The sequence below is a fragment of the Cyberlindnera jadinii genome (assembly GCF_001661405.1).
Source record: "Cyberlindnera jadinii NRRL Y-1542 unplaced genomic scaffold CYBJAscaffold_12, whole genome shotgun sequence".
NCBI lineage: Eukaryota > Fungi > Ascomycota > Saccharomycetes > Phaffomycetales > Wickerhamomycetaceae > Williopsis > Williopsis jadinii.
Window position 1 is genome coordinate 232881 of NW_017963663.1, and position 23806 is coordinate 256686.

General features: G+C 47.5%; 12 protein-coding genes across 12 annotated transcripts; 4 read left to right on the forward strand and 8 right to left on the reverse strand.

Annotated features, from left to right (window-relative positions):
- Positions 1–364: 364 nt before the first annotated feature.
- NEM1 (Nem1-Spo7 phosphatase catalytic subunit NEM1) lies at positions 365–943 on the forward strand (the record flags this gene model as incomplete). The annotated part of the gene is made up of 1 exon (XM_020212229.1): positions 365–943. A coding segment is annotated over one exon (579 nt), but the record flags the coding sequence as incomplete, so codon positions are not given.
- On the reverse strand, positions 932–3321 carry SMY1 (Smy1p). Its single transcript, XM_020215524.1, has one exon. The coding sequence runs from the start codon at positions 3285–3287 to the stop codon at positions 1044–1046; it is 2244 nt and encodes a 747-aa protein (XP_020069198.1). The 5' UTR covers positions 3288–3321; the 3' UTR covers positions 932–1043.
- Positions 3322–3436: 115 nt separating this feature from the next.
- On the reverse strand, positions 3437–4949 carry VMA5 (H(+)-transporting V1 sector ATPase subunit C). The gene has a single exon (XM_020213185.1). It carries the CDS (start codon positions 4715–4717, stop codon positions 3542–3544), a length of 1176 nt encoding a protein of 391 aa, XP_020069199.1. The 5' UTR covers positions 4718–4949; the 3' UTR covers positions 3437–3541.
- Positions 4950–5299: 350 nt separating this feature from the next.
- On the forward strand, positions 5300–6614 carry RRP14 (ribosome biosynthesis protein RRP14; the record flags this gene model as incomplete). The annotated part of the gene is made up of 2 exons (XM_020216579.1): positions 5300–5317; positions 5391–6614. The coding sequence occupies 2 exons, from the start codon at positions 5300–5302 to the stop codon at positions 6612–6614; spliced, it is 1242 nt and encodes a 413-aa protein (XP_020069200.1).
- Positions 6551–8980, reverse strand: CYBJADRAFT_168836 (RING finger and CHY zinc finger domain-containing protein). The gene has a single exon (XM_020215525.1). It carries the CDS (start codon positions 8750–8752, stop codon positions 6719–6721), a length of 2034 nt encoding a protein of 677 aa, XP_020069201.1. The 5' UTR covers positions 8753–8980; the 3' UTR covers positions 6551–6718.
- A 261-nt stretch (positions 8981–9241) lies between these two features.
- On the forward strand, positions 9242–10027 carry TVP18 (Tvp18p; the record flags this gene model as incomplete). The annotated part of the gene is made up of 4 exons (XM_020213416.1): positions 9242–9361; positions 9474–9488; positions 9554–9646; positions 9703–10027. The coding sequence occupies exons 1-4, from the start codon at positions 9291–9293 to the stop codon at positions 10025–10027; spliced, it is 504 nt and encodes a 167-aa protein (XP_020069202.1). The 5' UTR covers positions 9242–9290.
- Positions 10028–10406: 379 nt separating this feature from the next.
- CYBJADRAFT_130223 (C2H2-type zinc finger protein) lies at positions 10407–10583 on the reverse strand (the record flags this gene model as incomplete). The annotated part of the gene is made up of 1 exon (XM_020212903.1): positions 10407–10583. A coding segment is annotated over one exon (177 nt), but the record flags the coding sequence as incomplete, so codon positions are not given.
- A 3873-nt stretch (positions 10584–14456) lies between these two features.
- Positions 14457–15581, forward strand: CYBJADRAFT_163745 (uncharacterized protein; the record flags this gene model as incomplete). The annotated part of the gene is made up of 1 exon (XM_020213795.1): positions 14457–15581. The coding sequence occupies one exon, from the start codon at positions 14457–14459 to the stop codon at positions 15579–15581; it is 1125 nt and encodes a 374-aa protein (XP_020069204.1).
- Positions 15582–15773: 192 nt separating this feature from the next.
- Positions 15774–16844, reverse strand: MDH1 (malate dehydrogenase MDH1; the record flags this gene model as incomplete). Its single annotated transcript, XM_020217198.1, has 1 exon — positions 15774–16844. Exon 1 carries the CDS (start codon positions 16788–16790, stop codon positions 15774–15776), a length of 1017 nt encoding a protein of 338 aa, XP_020069205.1. The 5' UTR covers positions 16791–16844.
- A 585-nt stretch (positions 16845–17429) lies between these two features.
- Positions 17430–19770, reverse strand: PHO89 (Pho89p). Its single transcript, XM_020217199.1, has one exon. The coding sequence runs from the start codon at positions 19661–19663 to the stop codon at positions 17912–17914; it is 1752 nt and encodes a 583-aa protein (XP_020069206.1). The 5' UTR covers positions 19664–19770; the 3' UTR covers positions 17430–17911.
- Positions 19771–20233: 463 nt separating this feature from the next.
- Positions 20234–20790, reverse strand: CYBJADRAFT_23579 (uncharacterized protein). Its single transcript, XM_020217593.1, has one exon. The coding sequence runs from the start codon at positions 20684–20686 to the stop codon at positions 20333–20335; it is 354 nt and encodes a 117-aa protein (XP_020069207.1). The 5' UTR covers positions 20687–20790; the 3' UTR covers positions 20234–20332.
- A 1540-nt stretch (positions 20791–22330) lies between these two features.
- Positions 22331–23360, reverse strand: SRX1 (sulfiredoxin). Its single transcript, XM_020215526.1, has one exon. It carries the CDS (start codon positions 23064–23066, stop codon positions 22653–22655), a length of 414 nt encoding a protein of 137 aa, XP_020069208.1. The 5' UTR covers positions 23067–23360; the 3' UTR covers positions 22331–22652.
- Between the last annotated feature and the right edge of the window lie 446 nt (positions 23361–23806).

Genomic DNA, 23806 nt, shown 5'->3' on the forward strand with positions numbered 1-23806 from the left:
GCCGAACGTTCTCATAGTGAGGCCGCTGTTGTTTTGCTGGTTTATCGTCACGTTCCCTTTGAGTCTCATTGAGCGAAGCCGGGGCCCGGCCGATGAAGCGAAGGCACAACACGGAGCAGTGGGGACAGCAACACGGGACGACGATGAGGAGGAGGAGGAAGACGACGACGATAACTTGAACGATAACGACACTGACGACATACAAAACATGAAAACTGATACAGACTCCACCCTGCCGGTGGTTTCAAACTCCACAATATTGGAGCTGGATGAAACCACGGACAGGACAACATCCGTAGATCTCAAATCTCCAACGTCGCCTCTCTCCTCACAGATCATCGGGTCGAGATCAAGACACCTGGCGTTCCCTAAGACTGTGTTCCCACAGGCACTGGTGAATTCGAATGCCCGCAAGACGCTGGTTTTGGACCTGGATGAAACGCTGGTGCACTCCCTGTCCCGTGGAGCCAGAATGTCCAATGGACATATGATCGAGATCAAGCTGAACGATAACGTTGCAACGCTCTACTCGGTACACAAGCGTCCCTACTGCGACCATTTCCTCAAGCAGGTGTCCAAATGGTTCAACTTGGTGATATTCACCGCGAGCGTGAAGGAGTATGCTGATCCGGTCATTGACTGGCTGGAATCAGAGAGGAAGTACTTCACACACCGATTCTATAGAAACCACTGTACACTGAGAGAAGGCCAAGGTTATATAAAGGATCTGACATCGGTGGACAAGAACCTGAATCACGTGATCATTGTGGATAACTCTCCAATCAGCTACGCATGGCATGAGAGTAACGCAGTTACAGTGGAAGGCTGGATCAACGATGCTACAGATACAGACCTGTTGAACTTGATACCCTTGTTGAGGGCCATGAGATATACAACAGACGTTAGAACAGTACTGGCTCTTAAAAATGGTGAAGTTGCATTCGAAAACAGCGATTAACATAGGTCACTGTTGTTATGCATTAATTATTATAAATCTATATACATACACCAGCCATTATACAGTGCATTGGCATGGTCTGTGCTTATTCTTCATCAACTTTAGCAGTAGGCTTCACGACATTCAGCAGAAGCCCCATTCTTGCAAATCCACCACTGGTTACACTCGCGCTTCTAGAACTCGTAGTGCTTCGGCTTCTCACAGGTCCCGAACTCGTGCTAGTCCTCCTCCATCCTCTGATTTCATCATGATCTCTCACAACATCAGTATGGAAAGGCTTAAGATCCCCAAGGCAGCCTCCGGTTCCTTCCTTATCGCCAAAATCACCATATACACTATGGCACACATTGTTATCAGCACTATGAACACTGGGGGGATTAGGAACAACCGTCCTGACGGAGGAGAGACGTTCACGTAATGAAAAGAACTTGTAATCAAACCCATGGGAATCATCATGACGTGAGCCTTCCAACAGCTTCTCCAATGCCTTGATACGGTCAGCTCTCGTTTGGGAAATTGAGCGTAGCCCTTGAATTTCCTTGACAAATTGGTGATTCTGTTGTTCCAGATTGTTGATCTTTGAGGTGAACTGTTCCAATGTTTGGTCCAATGCCTTTAAATGATCATCATCAGTGGTGGCTTTTTTTGATGCTTCAATTGCAGAGTCCAACTTTGTTTGAAGATCAACAATCAGCAGACACTTGCTTTCTAAATCTGACAGCAGAACATTGTTCATAGTTTGGGAATCCTCCAATTGTTTAACGAGTGAAGTATCACTTGGGGGAGTAGCGAAGGACGGGCATTTGCCCAACATTGCAGTCAATTCCCTAAGTCTGTTCTCCAAATATTCAACTTTATGAATCATAGCCGACGATACTTCATCAACTGCTGGTTCCTTTGAGACAGGCTCGGGCTGTGTTAATTTATTCACGCCAGTTCTCCAAAGATCAAGCTCTATGCTCATCTCCTTGAGTTTCAACTCATGGTCTTGGTTCAACCTCGTTAGGTGTTCAATCTGTCTCATCATATCCAATTGGCTTGGCTCTGCATTAACATGTGCCTTGTTCTTGATCTTCTTTGCCCTTGAGCCGAATCTCAATGTTGAAATGGTCTCTGATTCGTTATAGCTCGACGGCGAACAGTTTATGATCAAGCTTGTCTTTGAATTACCACCTAATGACTCTTGCAATATTCTAGTCAGCTTGGAGTCTCTGTATGGGATATGTGAAGATTTCGAGTCCGTCAAAGCACTGATAACGTTACCTAAAGATGACAAAGAGCTGTTGATCTTCTTTGCTTCTTCAAGAGTTTGGCCAGAGGCACCGGTCTTTCCAACCTTTTCACTTCCAGCTAAATCGACCAAGAACAGCTTGGATCTTTTTATGCCGTCTTGCAAGCTCTCCTGTGTGAGGTCAATCTGTAATATGGCATGAGATCTTGAACTCTCAACGTTCATCTCTGTGCTTGCGACGGCACGCAGCTCTGAGCCTCTTTGTAGCAACCTATACAGATCCTCATTAGAGCCCAAGTACTGTCTGTTCAAGTTCCTTACATGAACGCCATTCAGTCCATCTTCATGAATTGTTAGCTGCTTAGAACTTGGACCCGATAACAAGTCCCTAATCTGCTCCATGTAGATCTCCATGTATGAAGCACTCAGCGTACATTCCGTTTCGTCTGTCGCCTGTGAGATTCTCTCAAATATGGCATCTGCAATTCTGGGTATTATCCCCTTTGACTCCTCGTCATCGATGCTAGGTCCCATCATTGTGTATGTCTTACCGGACCCAGTTTGTCCATAGACCAGCACGGTACCGTTATAACCATCGAACAGATCATCAACGGTCTGTGATACTGAAAAGTCAAACACTTCCTTCTGAGAGCTGTCTGAATCAAACACCCTATCGAACTGATACTCTTCATCTTTGAACCTTGTAGTGTACTGATCCATCACAACATGGCACGTCTGCGACCCGTGGCTCTTCTCATTCTCCGCTTCTGGCCTGAACCTTGCAATGACCTTTATGGAGTCTCTATTCCTCGAGGTATCCTTCACCGGGCTTTTCAACGGGCTTTTCAAGGGAGTCTTCGCAGATGAGGGCGACATGTAGCTCAGCCTCTTTGAAGGGGTTCCTACCATCTTTGACAGGCCTGGTGGCGTATTCGAGATTGACACCTTTGATCTTCTGCGGGAGGAGGCCGTCGCTAATGCTGCGGTGGGTGACAGTGATGATAACGACGACTGACGTCTAAGCGATGACGATGAAGGAGACGATGTCATCCGCTCACGAGCAGTTGCATGAGATGTAGAGAAGCCACTGTCAGTCATCCGATATCTTCGTTTCGTGGTGGTTGCGAGTTGCTGTAAACATGTTGCGTGTTCAATGTTAGCGTGCAGTGGGAAATTTGCAGGCGGGAATGTATACAGCTGTACGATTATATTATGACGTTATAATAGTTATATTATAACAATTATCACAATTATCACAATTATAACAATTATATTATAAAGTTATAACAATTATATTATAACGTTACAACATTGATATAACCATCACCACGGTCATACTGTTATAACGGGCTCTATTTGATCTCAACATCATACACAACAAAAGGTTCGTACTCTGTGTCAACAAGGTTGGAGTACTCATTCAATGAGTTGTCCTTTTGCACCTTACCCTTCTTATCCACACTGAATGCATTCCCACCGAGGTACCCAAACTCATGGACCAGCTCCTTCTTTGCCTGGTCAACAGCCTTGAGATTAGGGATCTTGATGATGCTTGTGACAAAGTCTGGTGGCAGCCCGTATCTCAATACCGATTCAACAAAGACCCTGATGGACTTCAAGTGGAACCAATTGGAAGTGATATCGGAATACGCAGCTCTGGCTAGTCTAATCAGCTCTCCTTTCAATCTGTTCTCGGTCTGTGCTGCAACCTCGTGCTCCTTTCTCATCTCGTTCAGCAGCTCTTCAGAGTAGACAAAGTCCCTAGGAACGAACTTGGCCTCACGCAACGCCTGTGTGTAGTCGGCAATGTACTTCTTAAACAGGATAACGCTGTACAGTTGGAACTCAGAGTCCTCCTTGATGAGCTTCGCACTTCTTGGAACAACCATTGGTGTCAACGTCTCGTACGTGTTTAGAAACTCAGAGTGTAAGTTCTTTGGCACGGCAACTAGCAGAGTCTGCAGATGTTCAGAGTCGAGCACGAAATCAGAAGGTGACACGATGTCGTGGAGCGATCTCACTGATAAGTCACCGGTTTGTTTCCTCTCGGCAGCGGCGAGGTTGGACTTGGCTGTTGTGTAGTTTGCGTATGCGTTTCTAACGTCCGTATCCAGTTGGAACGCCTCTTCTGATATGGCGGAGATCAGCTCCTTCAGCGACTTGTCCACTCTAAACTTCGAGCTCTTCCATTTGAAGTGCTCGACGTAATCGGAAACCCACTTGTCATCCACCTTCTTCGAGGCATTGACAAGCGGCTGGTTGTTGTCGTACAGACTAGTCAGAACCTCCAGCACTTTGGTCACGGCATGGCCCAGCTGTTCGTCAATCTTCTGCAGCTCCTCACTCTGCAGCACCAACGAGTCCAAAGTACCGATCTTGAAGCTTGGAATCTCAATCTTGTTCACAACAGCCTTCCCGCCAATCAAACTCCTCTCCAACCATTCCTCAACAGACTGTGAAGGATAGGACTCAGGTGCACTCTTCGATGGCAGAGACAGCAGTAGATAATGTGCAACAGACCCGGACATCCTGTATAAAACCCGTTCGCTCTTTCAACTGTTCGCTCTCACGCTCTCGCACTCTCCAAAATGCACTCAATTGCGTTCCTCTAGCGAGCCCTTTCTCACTTGTGGTGATTCTACTGTGTCCCCCTGGTTGGCGAGGGGGGCCTTTGGGGGGAGGAAACCTCGTCAATTTTGCTGCAGCGCTTTTCTCCCTGCGCGGGCCGCCAGGTGCTTACATAAGCCACGGTAGGGTAACCGTCCCGCGAGGAGCGATCTCGCGCATCGCCATGGCAGCTTCCTGGCGATGGCCAGTGGAGTGTGCACCGTACTGAAAGTATGGGCATTTTGGCCAGTGTGATGATGATGTTGGTGGCCGTTCCTCCACGGCAACCGGTTCTAGCCGGGCTCAACAGCATACCCAAGCGTATGGCCAGGTGGTCACAGCTACGGTGGTTGCCATAGCTCTGCACCAGGCGAGATTACTCCCCGTGTGTCCCCTAACCGATGGGGTTGGCACCTCTCGAGAATTTTTTTTGCTTCTTTGCAGCTAACGATAGTGGGCCATCTCTCTGGACTCAGTGGACGGTATTAATTGGAAGACGGAGAATGAGCTCGTCATTGGAGGTATGTTCTCTGTGTCTGTGCGGTGGTGGTCGTGTGCTGTGTGCTGTTGTAGATACTAACGTGTGTTGTGAAGGAACGTCTCAAGTCCAACTCATCAGCGTTTGATGGTCTCTTGTCGTTAATCCCGGCAAAGTACTACTACGACGATGATACACAGGAGCAATGGAAGGCCAAGAAGCAGTCCAAAGAGGACGCGCACAATAACAAGAGGGCGAAGCTGGATCCGGAGCTTTCCCGTGAGAGTGAAAAGGCCGGCACTGCGGCTGCGGTGCTGAAGAAGAGGGCACAGTCTGCCAAACCTGTAGTGATACCAGGCCAGAAGAAGCAGGAGAAGGCTCAGGAGGCCAAGCAGGAGAACGAGAGAGCTGCTCCAAAGGAGCAGTCCGACGAGGATGAAGAAGAAGAAGAGGAGGTGAATATCATATTTGATGACGAGGGAAATGAGATTGTCGAAGAATCCGAAGAGTCTGACCATGAAGAAATGCCCGTCGAGGAGAAGAAAAACGGTAAGGACTTGAGTGACGAGGAAAAGAGAAAGAAAGAGGAGTCGATTAAGGCTTTGAGGGAGAAACTTGCCTCAAAGATCACTTTCATGAAGGAGAAACGTAAAGCCCCTGGCTCGAAGGCTAGCGGCGCACCATCTTCTCGTGAGGCCATCTTGGAAGAACGTCGTAAGAAAGCTGAGGCCCGCGCAGAGAGAAAGCGTCATCGCTTGCAAGAAGAAGGCCACGACGATGACGATGATGACGACAGCAACAATGACGATGACAGTGAAGCTGAAGAAGAGGACAAATCGGATAACGTCATCTATCAGAACATCGTCTTTGACGAGAACACTCGTGCAACTTCAGATTTACAAAACGTAAGAGTCGACAGGAAGAAAGGTCCAGCCAAGAAGGACTTGAAGGCCCATCTCAAGTTGGTTGAACAAAAGAAGCAAAAGCTGGAGAATCTATCTAAGGATAAGAAACAGGAGATAGCAGAAAGGGAAAATTGGAACAGAACTTTAGCAGCAGCTGAGGGACAGAAGCTGAGAGACGATGAGAAGTTGTTAAAGAAGGCCATCAAACGTAAAGAAGCCCAGAAGAGACGTTCTGAGATCGAATGGAGAGACCGTAAAGATCACGTTGAGAATCAAATAAAGGCAAAGCAAAAGAGAAGAGAGGAGAATTTGGCAATCAGAAAGGCGAACAAAGGTGTTAAACGTAAAAATCAGATCAAACAACTCAGAACATTCAAAACCTCAATTGCACCAAAAAGAGCAGGCTTTGAAGGCAGAAGAAGAACAAAGAAATGATTCACCAACATGGTGTCACACGTTATGTATGTTTAATTGATGTACTTATAATTGAAGCGTTGGTCTTATGTATCTTTTATTAACGACAACGTGCATTTCGTGTGTCAAAACCCATTAATCATCAACTCATCATCAGTCATTTCGTTATCATCATAAGCTTCGTCGATTAATTGCCCAACCCTGGTGCTCATCAAGAAGTCCTTAACTGCGCTGGCAATACCAGCCCCCATACCATCGTTGTCAATGCTCGTATGTGTTTCTATGTTGGCACCAAAATTTTCTAACTTCTTCCTACGGTCTTTGATAGCCCTGTTCACTCTTAGGAAATCAACATCATCATCGTCCTCCTCATCATCTGACGAGTCTTCCATGTTGTTGATGTAACTGTCAAAATTGCTCAAGAACTGCTGCGGAATTGTTAAAACACGGTCTTCATGTGTAGGGGATTCGTCTCCACTTGCAACGTTTTCAATGGCAAAGTTAGTACCCAAGAGATGGCTGCTAATGGGCAAGTTTCTGAGATTTCTCATCGGCAGTGCTTGTCTTAACCTATTTGTTGTTGTCGAGATATCACTCTCATAATCACTCTCCTCTGGTTTGACAAGTTTCTGTTGGACGGTGTTGTAGCTCTTGCAATTGTCACACTTCAGACCAAGGACATGGTATCGACATTGCGATTTCGCATTACAATCGTTACAAGTGATCACACATGTCCAATTGCAGTACGGTTCTGGTAATGGTTGTAGAGATATCTCCATGTCTAGAACTCTGAACTGTGCCTCCATATTCAAAACAGTCTTTTGACACGATGGACACTTGTAGGAATGCTTTGAGTGCTCATCAAAACAACTTTGATGTATTGCATGTCCACATAACATGAAAACAACTGGTCTTGTAGATGTGAACATGTATTCTCCACATATTGGACAATCTGATTGAGTAGCACGTTCAATACACTTATGATCATCTTGCAATTCAATCGAAAGACACGCATTACAGCCTTGACAGTGGAAGAAGTCTTGACCAAGGCCTAGCCCTAACCGACAGATGCCACAGTCATCACAGTGGTAGATATCTTTTAACTCATCATCGTCATATAGCTTACATTTGTCACAGAAATAATGCGCAAACTGTACATCACAGGCTTCACAGAATTGCGATGGATGTTGAACAGTGGAGCAATGCATACACATGACATGTCTAGTCTTCTCCCTCTTGAATTTGTGAGTAGACACCTGTTCATCGTGGCATTTGGGACATGTAAACCATTGCTTACAAGTAGGACACTCCATCTTACAGTGACGCTGATAGTGTGCGCACCCAAATGTCTCTTCATTATCATCGTGGAAAGTTGGTTCCTTATCATCCTCATTGATCAGCACAAGATCATCATCATCGTGCTCATCCCCATCATCCCCATCATAGTGTTCAGACCCGACATCTTCACTCCTCTTGGAAGCAGTTTTCGTATTGATGTGGAATATTTCATCACCGTTCTCATCCAAGAATTTCACTTTATCGTAATGAGCTCCCATCATCAATTTTTGAACAAGCCTGTTTTTAACCTCATCAGTAGCATCAAGTCCCCTAATCTGCATAATCCGATCTCTCAGCAGGGTTTCGTCCTTCTTTTGACCTTCAGTTAACTTCGTCAAGTTATTGTCCTTGAGCGTATGCCTTCTCTTACGCCTTTTGGGTATCTTATCCTGCGGTATAATCACCTGATCTAGCAAGTGAGTCTCCTTGGGCTCTGTAGCCTTATGGATCACATACGGCTCTGCCTCGTCCTGCTGCTCATCGTCGGTGGTATCAACGTTATTGGCTATTGCCTCATCGACCTGGCTCTCTAGTATCGTTCTTATGGTCTGAAACCTATCCAGCGCGCTCTGCAAAGAGAATCCACTCTTCAAATCGTCGATAAGGTTGGCCAGCTGTTCACGTCTTGACAACGTTTCAAGAGCAACGTCCGGCTCCTTGCGTGAGGTTGGCCATGAGAAGGATGGCATCCTCAACATTGCAAAAGAGCCAATGCCGTTCAGCTGCTGATCCAAGGAGTTGACTGAGTCAGACTCGGACCCAGAATCCAGGTCCGCCTCTGAGCCACTCAGATACGCATCGTCATCGGTCTGTACGTCCATAACGACCATCCTTCAATGCGAACACCGCGCTGTAGACGACTATCAGAGAGTAAACAAATGGTCAAATCACCCAATATGAACAGGGCCTGGGTAGCGGGTATTAAAACGTGCGCCGAAATCCGAGGGTGAGATGGCCTCGGACCGCTCTCGTATAGCAGCCAGAGCAGTGCTCAGCAGGGGCCATTGGGTGTTCAGAGAGGGTTACAGTGTGTTGATGGTGACTTCATTGATAGTCAGGATGCTACGCGTAAGCTACTGAGACGGCCCCTATTTCAATTGAGAGGTATAGTGCTGTTCCCAGGCGTGACCCGGGGGTGGTGATGAGGCAGAGGGTGGTGCGATAGGCTCGGATGTTAGCAGAGCTTCCAGCGTAAGTTTCAGAACAGCAGCGTAATTGTCATACTGATGACGTTGTGCTTACACCACCAAGCCCAGAACAGTGCGCAGTATCAAAACAAAGGAATACACACACACACACACCTTGTCGTTCAACATTGAGGAGCTTTATCACCTGTTCAGACCGACTAATCGCGATACAATGGCGCTGAACGTACTGAGCTTCATCAACTTTCAAGGAATCAAAGCGGATTTGTTGTCCAAGAACTTCAGGTGAGTCGGTTTCAGGGCTCTTCCCCCCACAGAACACACACTCTCTCAAGGTGGTGGTCTCCTGTGGTTCCGTTCCGTGCTGGTGAACAGCGTACTAACGAGTACATTTTAGCGTGTATGGACAATGGTAAGTTCTACGTCGATGTCAGCTCATACTAGTGGATGTGGTACTAACACGTGTGGTGTCTAAAGGAATGGTCTTCTCTGTGTCATTCTCTGCCTGGCACTCGGTATTGCGAATCTGTTTCATGTTAACGCTGTGATTGTGTTTGGTATCATCGCGATGTAAGTATCTTGTGCTATTACCCTGGCCTATGAAGACAGTTCTAACACGGTGATAGAGTACAAGGGCTGGTTCTTCTCTTTGTCGAGATCCCATTTCTCCTCAAGATCTGTCCAATGTCCGATAATTTCAATGCCTTTATCAAAAGATTCAACCAGAATTGGCCAAGAGCCATCTTCTACTTGGGAATGTCCGTCATCCAATGGTGCTCGATCATTCTGATGACAACGTCTTTGATTGTGCCTGCTATCTTCCTCCTGTTCAGTGCCATCTTCTACGCATTGGCTGCTATGAAGCATCAACAGTTCCAGAACTCTGCAGGCAATGTCATGCACACTGCTGAAACCTTTCCAACTGATGCTGCAATCAGAGAGATCTTGTAATTCCATCATAGTCTCTCTTCATCTTTTTTTTTGTCTCTAATGATTGATTCATTCCTTTTTAAACAGATGATGATGTAAAAGTCTTATCTTGTTATTAGTAACTACACAAGATGTACATGGTATATACAATCAGTATATATGTCTTCTTCTCGTTTAGTTATACAACCAGTACGATATAGTTGTTTGCTCCCCCAAAATTTTGATAATGCAATAAATGTATATGAAAGGAATGTGAATCTGATCAATACGATTCTTCTTCAATGAGATCAATATTTCTTGTTCTTGGTCTTCTCTCCCGTACGTGGATTCCTTTGTATGCCGATGTTCTCAGGTATGATGGAATTGAATTGAAAGCACGAGTTGTGATAAAAGAGCTTTATCATATATCACGACCGTGTAGTTTCCTCTGATGAGCCTTCATGTTATCTGCTCTATTGAACTTTTTACCACATTCATCGCATTCGAAAGGTTTCTCACTGGAATGGGATCTCATATGTCTCTTCAAATGTTCTGGTCTTTGGAATATACCACCGCAGAGCGGACATTGATGAGGTTTTTTGCCATCAGATGAGATGTCCGTCGCTGATTGTGACTTGGCAAGACGTTTCCTTGGAACCAAGATGTCGTACTTGGTGATCTCTGGAGGTGCAACGTGGGTAGTGAGGTCGATAGTAGAATGAGATCTCGAGAGGTGAGTCGCTAAAGGTTGCGAAATCTTTGGCAACTGGTTAGGAGGCCGTTGAACCGGCCTTTCGTTATTTTTTCTAGTTGATGAAGACGAGTGACGTTTTTCGTGCTGTGAATTGGAATCTTGACGATATTGACGACGATGCTGTTGAGTTTGCTGTTGATGTTGCTGCAATTGCTGCTGCTGTTGTTGCTGTTGCTGCTCGAGTTGATGCTTATGCTGTTGGTATCTCTGCTGATGAACTTGCTGATCAATATAGGACTGTGAAGGGTCTCCAGGGAACTGGGGAATCACCTGTGGAACAGCAGACTCGGACAAACTTGGGTCTGAAAGGAACGATGGTGGATCTTCGAGCTGAACACCAAGATGCTGTCCAGCAATCTGCAATGATAAGTTGGCTGCTGTAGCGTAGTCCTGATGATGAAGCATCATTGGATAAACAGACGATAAGGGTTCATGCTGTATGATTTCTTCGTCCTGGTATATGCTTGGTGTCATCGACGCCGTTGACACTGGGGATGCAACTCTTGGGGAGTTATTCGACGATGGGATGTAGAAAGGGTTACAGCGTGGAGATCTGCCTTCATGGGTTTCAGTGATGATAGCTGCGGCACCTGAAGCATCCAGAGAAAGACGGGAACGTGTTCTTCGGTGAGATTTGGTGATACGAGACGGCGTCTGTCTCAGCAGAGGTGAATTCGAGTTCACTGTTGAAGAACGACGGCGTGAACCCGACCGCATAGGCGTGGAAAGTAGTTGAGATGATGATGGTGTAATCGACACTGTTTGACGTTGCTGTGAAGATGTGGATGCCACTGCCTGCTTCCTCTCCACTTGCCCATACTGAGGCACAAACCCGCTGTTTTCAGGGAAGGACCCCAACATTTGCGTACTATCATTGTTGTCCATGGTGCTAATTATAGTTGATTCAATAGGAGGCATGTTTTCAGCATACACCTGACCATATTCTGCGATTCCATATGGATTCTGCCCTTGCAGTTGTTCTTGCTGCTGCTGCTGCTGCTGCTGTGGTTGCTGATAAGGATAACCATCATCGAGTGCCACACTGTTCCCTGACGGTGTTGGGTACCGTACCACGCCAACGTCAAAGAACGTGTTTGAAGATATCGGCACCATCTCCTCGTTAAAGCCTTCGTGTTTAACAAAGATCCCCGGCGCATCATCGGCATCGTTCTTCGCCAGATCGCCACCTCTGTCGAAGGCGAGCTCCTCCACCAAAGGGTGCTTCATCGGCGAGAGCTCAAACATCGGCGTTGGTGATCTATGCGGGCGTAATGGTGGTGAACTCATCGGAACGATCAGAGCCACTCTAACAGTCAGAGAATGAGCAACAGATCAAGAACCGCAGGCTGCGAGATGCTGAAAGGAAAAGGTCTGAAGAGGACACGCACACACAGCTGAACCTGAAAGGCGAGGAAAGTGACGACAAAGCCCCTGTTCTGTTCTATGTGATACGTCGCACACCGTCGAGTGAGAGTAAAGAGTGAAATCCTCAGAGGCCAATCTTCCCTATGAAGAAAAAACACCGAAAATTTGGTAATAAAAGGCACGCACGATACAACGACCAGTTCAATTAAGAGTGAAATGGCACGAGATGACCGCAGTTACACACACAGCACGACAGGCCTCACAGTGACTCGCTCAGACACACTGAATTGCACACTGAATTATAACACAACGCGCTGCAGACAAAGAGGAAAAAGGAAAAAAAAAACGTTACAAGGAGGAAAAGCGACGAAATCCAGCGGGCCAGTTCTAGGCGGACAGTTCTAGGCGGACGGGCAGGAAGACGGGCAGACCACCACTTTCTACGCAAAGTACACAGCACGCCATAAAGAACAAAGGGCCTCGTAAACGACGGCTCGTGGGCGTACAGCGAGGCCAGGCAGACCTGGTGGGCTCCACCATCGCTCAGTCGCCGCAACTGACGTTTGCTTCTCGTTTGCTCCCTCTGCTATGCGCCTTCTCGTCCCAACAGCATGAGCTGCTCAACCGTGGAACAACCAGTTTGCGCCCAGCGTCTTTGCAAGATTTGGCGGGAGCAGAGAGGCCGCTACCGCACACTGGGGGAGGGGGCGGTGGTGGTGTGTGAGTCCATGTGCGTGCGTAGTTAACGATTTAATCAACCTTTGCTACGGTCTAAATTTATCCAGTGGGCTGTTTTTTTCGGGACATATGGGTAGCAAGACAAAGTGGATCGGTCGCAGTGTGATGAGCGTTGGAACCATGGAAACAAACGCATAATTAAATCGAAAATGGGAGGAAAAGAGCAGAGAAATTATGAACTAAATTTAGTGCAGCCAATGGATTAAATTTGGCGTTTTGGCCCTCTCCCTCTGCGCGTCGAGGTGATTTCTGCAAGGTCCTGGGAGAGATGGTGCTGAGCCTTCTGCGTTTGGCGAAAATGTTCTAGGTGGCTGTCGCCTTTGGGACGAAGGTTACATGACGAGACGGGCACAACACGGTTGAAGGAAGGTGTCGTTCGACAACAGCACGCGTTGCAAGAGAGAGATTCCAACTCGCAGCTTGTAGAATTATACGAAGTGCAGTGGAGTGAGTGCCTACTCACGATGATCTGTGGGGTTGCAACGGTATAGGCGAAGAGGACTCGAGGAGAAATAATAAAGCATGCTGATTATTATATACAACCGTTGTAGATTGGATCGACGTGCTTTAGCCTTAGTGGTTGTAGTAGCCGGTTAATTGAGTTTTTAATATCAGGCTGTGAGGCTGCGCATGTATATTCCGGAAGCACTGGGCTGGAGAAAACAGCGAGCGAGGGGGCACGGGAGGGCACAGCAGAGAGAAGTGGAGGGTCGCGTTGTAGAGACCTTTCATGGAGTGTAAATGTGAGGAATTACAGTGTGGAGAAGACTAAGACGGTCATTCAGGGGTGTGAATAATCGCCTATTTGATGGATTGATCCAAATATGACCAGCTGATAGATACAGCCTTCTTTCTTTCCTTCTTTCTTTTTTTTGCCTCGCAAGGCCCAGTGTTTTTTTTGCTTTCACCTTGAAATGTCTTGAGGGTGTGAAACATCCTTTGGAAGGCTTTCTTGGGTGTAAAACTAGAGAAACTCTGGATCACCATGTCTTGACTAACGTCCTGACCAGCTGTTATCGTTGTGATTAGCGGAAGAATTGAATCACCAGAGCGTGGTACATTTTCCCGCAAATGCAAATGTGCAAACGACAAAAGTGACCCAAACACACCTGTATCTACTTCCAACCACCACTGGGTTGGATTCTGATCTAATTACGAGAACATTGAACCCAGTACATCATACACTGTACTCATATACAGCACACACAGAAAGCCCTTACTGTAACCCGCCCTCTATCCATAATTTCGCACGTTAGCTAAGACTCTTCATTCTCCCAACGTAAGCCTTCTTGTCTTGCCCTTTAAATTGCCTTGTCTCAGAACAAAACTGCGAAATTTCGTGACGCACATCATGAAACAAATTTTCGTGACGCGTTTGCAGCCTCGCAGATTTTGGCGTAATTCTCGTTCCTGATTCGGGCATAATGACGCTTGTGAAAACTCTGCCACAGAAATCGTGCGTCGGGGATGTCTTTTTGTCTCTCGTGTGTCTATTTTGTGTCACCTGTTTTGAACAACCTCTTTGGACAGAGGAAGGGAATACGAACCCGTTTTCACTCCTCTTGAGATCCACAGAGTACCGTGCTGGTGGCGAATAGAACAGTGGACGGTACAATGGAAGCCGTGCCGTTATTCTCAGAGCGCAACGGTCACACCAGGATGAGCTTCGAAAACTACGCAAACGTCTTAGCCGACACCCAGCATGACCTGGATGGAAAGATCTTGAAAGAGAAGCGACAAGTCAGGCCCGTTCTCAGTCCCAAGTCTCTCAATGGCGATTCCGCAGCGATGTTCACGCCAGCAGCCTCCAAGGTCTTGAGTCATGAATTGGTGTCGTTGGACTCAGTCGTACAGGAGACGGCGGTAAAGATGAAGAGAAGACACCATTGGTTTCAAAGGCTCAAATTGCCAATGTTTAGAAAGCAAAAGGATGAGACACAGCACGGTGATTCTCATCTCCTAACAAGCAGTAAGCAGCAGCTAGGCGAATTCAGCTGCTATAATGAATACAAGACCAATATAGAGCAAATGTTTGACGAATTTTCCACCTCAAGGTTCAGAGACGACGTCCAGATACCACTCTTCTCCCCAATCCACGCATTAGAGCTGGATCAGTTGGAGCAGTTGGCCGCAGAGGTGTTTGGAATGCCATCACTACTCGACTCGAGCGATTCTGAATCGATTCGTACGGCGGAGGACATCAATAAAGCGCAGTCACCTCTGTTGGACTGCGTGCCTGAGTTGAAAAGCATTCTGCCAAATCTGAAATACGCTCCAATCACCAGCGCAATATCGACAGGCTCTACTCGTTCCAATGCAGAAAACTACATGCCATTCACAAGTTCCGTGCAAAGCTCTAAAGAGTTGGTGTTAACAGCCCTGACTGAGGGCCCCAAGCCCTCCTCATCCGTCTACAGTGCTGTTAAAAGCGTATCAGACCCTCATGCTGGACATGGACTCATCCCTGAAGATAAAGAAGAAACTCCACTCTCCAGTGCCGTTTCATCAGAAGCACTAATATCATCTGGAATCTCAAATTTGCTCATGTCAAGTTCTCCAGATGGCAATCTGTTATCACCAGGTTCCCAAGGCAACAGGTCAATTACCGGGAGCAGCAAGTACATAAAGGGTACCAGCATTGCGCTTCTCCATCACAACGAAAGAATCCAAAATTGGTTGCATCACTCAAACTCGTTCCCTCTAGGGAAGAATCGGAAGCAGCATCACAGACCAGAGTGACTAGTGTCAAATTCTCTACAGTATCTTCATGATTGGAAAGAATAAATATGTATCAGATTTAAGCCAAGTAATGAGTAAGGCATATTAATAAATAATCTATGTACACATCATGGTATCAAATCACAACGGTGAAAGCTCCATGAAATGATAATAAACAAATAGTCTTACTCAAATCTCAGTGGATTCTCCAGCTTACTTGGATTGAGCAACGAAGTTGGCACCCTTGGCGATGTTCTTCTTCAAGGTCTCCTTGGCAACAGCAATCATCTCATCCTCGTAGTCAGCAAGCTCACCAAGAGCGTGGATGTGCTCGACACCGTTTGGACCCAAGGTGACGTTGGTAGCGAAGAAGTCGATACCCTCAGAGGCAAAGACTGGGTTCTCGATGAAAGTTGGCTCGATGACATCCTTCTCACCGTCGAAACCCTTCAAGACGGAACCAGCGAAACGGGCACCGGCTTGGGCCATAGACAAAGTGGCGGAACCAGCACCGTTCTTAGCCTGGACAACCTCATCACCACCGAATTGGATTCTGTGGGTCAAAGCCTCACGGGCCTCCTTGTTGCTCTCCAATACGCTCTTGTGCTTGGTTTGGGAGAGCAATGGGACAATGGTCAAACCGGAGTGACCACCGACAACGGTGACCTTCTCGGTGGTTGGGTCAGTGTTGACAACCTCGGAGAGGAAACGGGAAGAACGCAAAACGTCCAAGGTGGTGACACCGAACAACTTCTTCTTGTTGTAGACACCCTTGGCCTTGAGCACCTCACGGACAATTGGCACGGTGGAGTTGACTGGGTTGGAGATGACCAAGACAGCGGCGTTTGGGGCGTGGTCAGCAATGGCGGAGGCCAAGTCTCTGACGATACCAGCGTTGATGTTGAACAAGTCATCACGGGTCATACCTGGCTTTCTTGGAACACCAGCTGGGATCAAGACAACGTCGGCACCGGTCAACGCCTTCTCCAAGCCACCTTCCTCGTCTGGAGTGAAACCTTGGACAACAGAGTTGGTTGGGACGTGGGACACGTCCGCAGCAACACCCTTGGCACCCTTAAGATCGTACAAGTTGAGGCCAGTGACTCTGTGGTTGAGCTTCAACAAGAGCGACAATGGCTGACCAATACCACCGGCAGCACCGAGAACGGTCACCTTGTATGGGTTAGCAGCAGTGGAGGAGAAGGATCTTCTGGCAATGTTTCTGAGCATCGTTGTCTGTGTATAAGTGTATAGGGCGTTGTTAAACCAAAAAGGGGGCAATCAAATTCAATTGAAACAAGAAAGCTGGTTTATACAGGCCAAAACTAACCAGAGAAGGAGAGGAGAAGGAGAAAGAGAAATCCCTTCAGTTTTATAAAAGAACAGAGGGAAAAATTCACGATCCACAACGCATCGACAGTTGGCAGCTGATTGAGCACTCAACAGAAAAAGTGCATGACCTCTGTGGCCCGTGGCCAATTCTTCCCTAGCGGCTCTTCCTTATTTCCCCGTACAATTCGTGATCCAGATTACGTAATCGGCGTAGGGGCGCTTATGTAATGTGTGGCTCGCGCAGCCAATCAAGAGGCATCGTTGCTGGGGTCAACGAGATCAACGGAGCCGGGCTCTCTTTTGTGCGCGATCATCTCGGTAAGGAGCTGCCGGCGCACACAGACGTTGGCGTTGTTTCGCGAATTTGTCTGTCTGTCTGTCTGTTTGTCTGTGTTTGTTTGTCTTTGAGCGTTGTGGAGGCGTGGGCGTACCAGGGCTGTTGGACGGGACAAGAGCCCTTGGTGGGTTATCGATGGTTGTCCTCGCGCCAGATCTGAGCGTACGTTGCTGCGTCTGGTGTACACACACATGAGGTCTACGTGAGGTCTACGTGAGGTCTACGTGAGGTTCCGTGTAGTGGCCTGGCGCTGTGGTGAGGGCTGGCACACCCCGATGGCAAGGCGCAGGCAGGTGGGCTCTGTTCTGGAAGCCACGGACTGTGCACCGTGGCAAGGAATCTGCCCGTATGTTGCGCGCTGGTATTGAGCCTGTACGGATCCGATGTTGGCATGGATTTACACCCGCGAAGGACTCTTCTTCAGGAGCTTTGGGGCGTGCGCTACAGCTCATCGTTAGGCAAAGCATCAACGAGGGCATGGCTGAAACATAAAGTAAACGGGACCTGCATTATAATTATAATGAAAAACATCAGTGAAAACAACAACTATTTGTCTCTAGCTCTAGAACAATGTAGAGAGAGATGCACGAGCATAAGAATGGTGATATTTGACCAACAAGACACAAGAAGATTGGTGATCATATAGAAAGCCCAATGCACAGTCTAAGCGCCTTGCGGCAGCTTAAGACATGGTGTAAGTAACACCTGCTCTTGGGGCGTTAAGGATGATACCGTTGAGGATACCAGCAACAAGACCGGCACATGGCAAGGTAACAATCCAGCCCAAGTAACAGAAGAGAACAATTCTCCAGTTAACAGACTTGAGATCCTTGTTACACAGACCGACAAACACGGTGGCACCAACCGCACATTGGGTTGTGGAGACTGGAATGGCCAATTGAGTAGCCATGGTGACGGTAATGGCTGCACCAAGCTCAATACAGAAACCACGAGATGGAGATTGCAAGGTCAATCTGTTACCCAAGTTTCTCATGATGTTGTAACCGTAGGTCCAACAACCAAGGACAAGGGAAGCAGCGGTGAAACAGAGAACCCAGATTGGAACGTCGGACTTGGCAGCAGTGGTGTTTGTTTTCCAAACGGTGTAGACAGAAGATAACGGACCAGCAGCGTTGGAGATATCGTTGGAGCCGTGGGCAAAAGACATGGTACAGGCAGTGATGGCTTGCAAAAGGGAGAACAAGTACTCAATCTTGTTGTCGTAGTACTTGGCACGAGAGTGCATGTCCTTGATATCGTTGGAAAGAACACCAGTAGCAGAGACTTGGTTAGAAATAACATCTTGAGTCCAACCGTGGATGACAATCAACCACAAGAGACGTGGCCATTGGCTTGGCTTCTTCAACATAGAAAGCCACAACTCCTTGGTGGTTTGCTTTGGCTCCAATGGGGCAGTAGTAGCAGCCTCAGAGGTCTGGGTTGGAACAATCTCTTCGGTGTCGTACTTCTTCTCCAAGTCCTCAACATCTTGGTCAAAGTGCGCTTGTTTGTCCTCAGTAGCGTTGGACTCAATGTCAACCGGACCGTTGTTGTCGTACTCTTGGAATCTCTTACCTTTGTAGTAATCTGGAACCAGTTCGTGACCAGCTGGGATTGGTGGGATGTCATCGGTAGACTTGAAGTAGTAGTATGGACCAATAGCCATGTGGTACCATTTCAATCTCCAGTCCTCGTGCACAATTCTTCTTCTAAGGTATGGGAACATGAAGATCCAGTAAAGAACAAATGCGACACCACCGACACCGAAAATGGACCCAGCAACCTCTCTAGTAGACAAGTCATCCAAGTTAAGATTTGGAGCACCCTTCCATGTGATCAACATGGTCAAGATAGCAAAGGTAAGGTAGATCAAACATGGCATCAGCAAGAAACCGTTTCTCAATTGATGCTTTCTCTCCAAGACACCGTACTTAGAGATCAAGAAAACAATGGCAGCAAAACAACCAGCAATGGCTGGGGCGATGAACCAAGATGCAACGATTTGGGAGAAACCTGACCAGCCCCAGTGGATGTTTTCAGCACCAACGGCGGCAATACCAGCACCAATAACACCACCAACAATGGAGTGGGTAGTAGAGACCGGCATACCAATCGAAGTAGCAAGGGACAACCAAAGAGAGGAACCGACAAGGGCACAGGCCATGGTCAACATCAAAACAGCTGGCTTATCGCTGAACTCGCTGATATCAATAATGTTGTTTCTAATGGTACTGGAGACACGGGAACCAGCAAGAACGGCTCCCAAGAACTCCATAAGACCAGCAAGGATCATAGCTTGCCAGTACTTCAAGGAACGGGAGGAGACAGAGGAGGCGAACGAGTTTGCAACATCGTTGGCACCAATGTTCCAGGCATCCAAGAAGGCGAAGATCACCGCGATGGCGAAGATGTAATCAAACTGGTGGAGAGCCATAACGTCTGTATCAGCTGCTTGTGGATCTGCTTGAACGTGATGATGAACCAACAACCACACTTGGATACAGCAACCACAACAGGGATCTCCCCTCCTTATATAGCCAGAACTGCCGCCTAGGAGTGAAAATGGGCCTTTTTAGCCCAAACGGCGTATGTACGTACACCATCTACACTTTTCAGCACGCACTACGACGGAAAGCGGCCATCGAGGGCCCACATGGGCTACCCAATACAAAGCCATGTATGTATGATCGTCATACATGGCCACAGCCAAGGTTTGGCGAAGAAATTTTTTCATGCCTAGACATTCTTAGCTGTTCTAAGCTGTTCACACAAGTTTGGACAGATAAATTACAGCAACTTCAGCAGAATTGAACATTCCTTGGCTGAAAACAGTGTGAAAATGCTCAAACAGGCTTGGGCTTGGCAATGTGAGACGGACTTGCGCTAGGTTTAAAACGTTGCACGACTTGAAATGGGCAAGTCTGGAGTGTTTTACTGGGCGGAGAGCCGTTGTGAGCCTGGTGCCAGTAAAAAGCATCTGGTAGTACGGGCATCATACCGGTGTGTTCGACGTAATGTGAGTGCCCATGTAGAGGGTGGTCCCTGGAAGACGTTAGCCCCATGTTGATCTATGTAAGGGTCCAAATTTTGGTGGAGTTTTTTATTATGTGGTTGGTGTGTTTTTTGCCTTGCGGGACGGTGGGAGGGCCCGATTAGCCTGAACTGCTGCTGAAGTGGGCAGCCACGTTTTTGCTCTCCCTGGGAAGCGATCGCCTGAACTCTGCCTAATTTCTTGGTGGGGATCGCAGGCGAAAAAATAAACAAAAGCATGAAAAGAAACAATTGAGCCCACGGGGGGTCTCTCTGGGAGTTTACAGGAGGTCTGCAGCGGTTCTTGTAGATGAGAAGTTTCCGCTCTTGTGACGTTAACCAGCTTGGAGGCCTGGGACAGCGCGTGGGCTAATGGGCTAATGGAGGAAGAGGCGGCAGTCGTACGTGTCGTGCACGGGTGTGTCATGAGACCTGGAACTACGGTGGTAGAGTTGGCTTGTGGCCAACGTTGAGTGTGATATCGCGAGGTTTGGCGAATTGTGGTGAAGTGTAGTGATAAACGGGTGGAGGTTTGCCTCTGGGGTTGGGTTGAAGGTAGTCTTCCTGGGCTCTGAAGACCGGGTCAGCTATGAAAACGCCATTGCGTTTCTTTACATAACGTCACAGAAGTGAGCATGAGAGCGGTATCAACATGGGCTAAGAGTTTATCGAGGGAAACCGTTGCGAGGTCCACTGAGAAGAACGGGGAGCACTGGAGCAGACGACTCCTCCAATCAGGCGAACAACAGTGGCGAACGCCAAAGCTCACTTTATCGATAAACGTGTCCTTGCTTTGTCTGCCGCACCCGAATGCCACACGATTGGTGCTCAGACAACGTTCGTATAGATACATACCCTTTGCAGGGCTTCTGCTTTGTGTGTGCATGTGTTTAAACTGTAGACCGAATGACAATCAGTCGAGGCTTGAAGGTTAATGAGACCTGAGTGCGAACCAGAACGTTGAAACAAGCGACCATTGGAGCTCACCAGACCTGATCTGTGCCTCCGTGTAGAATAATTATAAGTTTAGCGAGTGATCATTGTGCTGTCTCGTGTGGTTTGATGTCTTTTGAGTTTCTCTCACATATGTTCATGTCCCGATATTCTTTCAATGGTACCTTCAACGTCACTGATTACGTCTGATTTGGACCTTCCCAGGTCGGGCTCTCCAACCCACAAGGTCTGATACCGATAGCCATAGACGGGCAGTGGAAACGCATGTTCGCCAGTTTGCACATGATCCTCTACACAACAGAAACGCTCGCCTGACCAGGTCTGTGATGTAAGTGCACGTGCTGGAGTCAGCTGAAAACTTGTTGGTGCACAGCTAAATTTTGTTCCTTTACACAATGGATCTGGGTACATCAGTGATGTAAGGAGGTATCTATTGGTTAACTCTGATGGTGACCAAAGCTTCAAACCTAGCAACACCACACAGAGCCACTCCTTTAACACCGGCTCCACTGTTTCTTATCTCTCTCTCTCTCTCGCGCTCATTGCCCTTTCGTCCAACACTCCCCTCCTGCTCCCTACTCATGTACCGTCGGTGCTGCCTCCGTGTGCACTTCTCTGGTGACCCCTTGTCAGAGAGCCCACGTGTCCCAGCCTATCTGCAACTCATTCGGCTTTATCTGCAGTGGAGTTTTGTGTCAAATTGTCTGCGTCATAAAGTTTGTTTTTTGCTTTTTTATGCATGAGCGCTTCCTGCATGCAGTTTTGTGTTGCCCGCTACCGAGAAACGTGTTGAAGCTGTAGGCTGTGCAACCATCGCTTAGCTTCACACGACCACCTGCCCTATTGTTTGGGGCTTTAACAGTTGCGGGAGGACTGTTCTGCCTGTTAGTGTTGAAACATTGGAGCACGAGAGGGAGGAGAGACGTTTGTTCACTAGGCAGAGCACAAGTGTTCATGTGAGGGTGAAAAATTGGCAATTGCTGAGCAAGGCTGTACCTGAGAAACGCTTGGAACAGCTACTCGCTATCCAGTTATCAGCCATTATGCCAGCATTGAGCGGTGTGTGAGTAAAATGTACACAACGCTCTTGCGCTCCTATGTTCTACACGGGTTCAGTTCGCTCAAACTGGTCTGGAGGGACGTGTCATTAATTCTAAACAGTACACCAAGGCTCATGTGCTGACTCGTAGTGTTCTTCTAAGTGTCCTGCCCTGCACGCTGATTTGCCTTGTTCGTTGGAGTTATCAATGTACATATAGTACCGTATCTTATCGTATAGTCCACGTGTAGATGTGATATCGCGCCCTGGTGTCTGAACTAGCAATAGCTTCCCCGTACATATACCGTTTACACCTTTGGGTGTAAATGTGTGCACTGTACATATGTGCACTATACATGTTTCAAACGATGTGTGTTTTTCGCTCCTGTCTGTCCTTCGCTCAAGCGTTTGAATCATCAGGCTTAGTGCTTGGAGAGCTCTCTGGGAAAAACGCATCGAGAGATCCACCCAGGTATAACTTGAGTTGATTTTTCGTAGCTGGAAGAACTTTACATTTCACCTTACCTCCACCAGCGCGTTCATACGCTTGGAAGCGATGGCACCCACCAAAGGCAAAGTAGTAGGTACGTCCTGACTCCCTCACTGCCAGAACATCGATAGGAGGTAATTCGCCATTGGCATTGACGGCTTGCTCTAAGGTACACGTGCTCGATGCCATAGGTTTCCCTTCAAGTGTCGAAGCCATGGCAACGATTTTTGATTCGTCTAGAACTGGTGGAATGGGTCTCTTTATCTCTGAGAGCGGCAGGTATGTGATCTTGCCCACATGACCGGATTGGATAGAGCCAGACATAATTCGTGTGTGTGTGTGTTGTGTATGCGTGTATATGTATCCACTATACCAGTTCCTCACGACTCGATATTCTATGGAGCGAGCCTCTTTAAATAGAGATGGCAATCATCTTCTGGAAGAAACACCCACTTTTGTTGCTTATAAGAAGCTTTGAACCTCGACCTCCAATCACTTAGAAATCATATTCGGTAGAGGACACACTGTTGACAAATCCCACGCTCTGCTGGTTTTGTTAATTGCACACATTTGTAATACTGTCCGATGGCTATAACAAGGGCCGTGGCTTGTGACACGTCTGTTGATCATTACCTTCCGGCGCTCTCTGTCTTGTTGTCTATTGTTGTTCTCAGTCTTGCTGCCTATTGTTGTTTTCATTGGTGGGCTGATGGCATCCATCAAAGCGTGCGGCCAACGTGTGTTCCATCTTGAAATGTATGGAGCACTCAATATGGGTGGGGTTTGTTAGCGGTGTATAGCGTCTCCGTAGGCTCTACTGTTAGTCGATGCCATTGGCTGTAATATTCTGTCGAAGAGTGAGCTATGGTTGGTCAACCGTTGCGTGTCGTGATTGGGACCGTACACGATATATGAATTGTTTCCACAGTCAAGGTACAAAGTTCAACGTCTGTTTGACGTATATCCACTGACCATCTCCAACGATTGATAAGCCAACGCCTTGCAAGGCGAGAGCACCTTATTGTACTCATAGCGCAGGGTTACCACTCGTGATACAAAGGTAC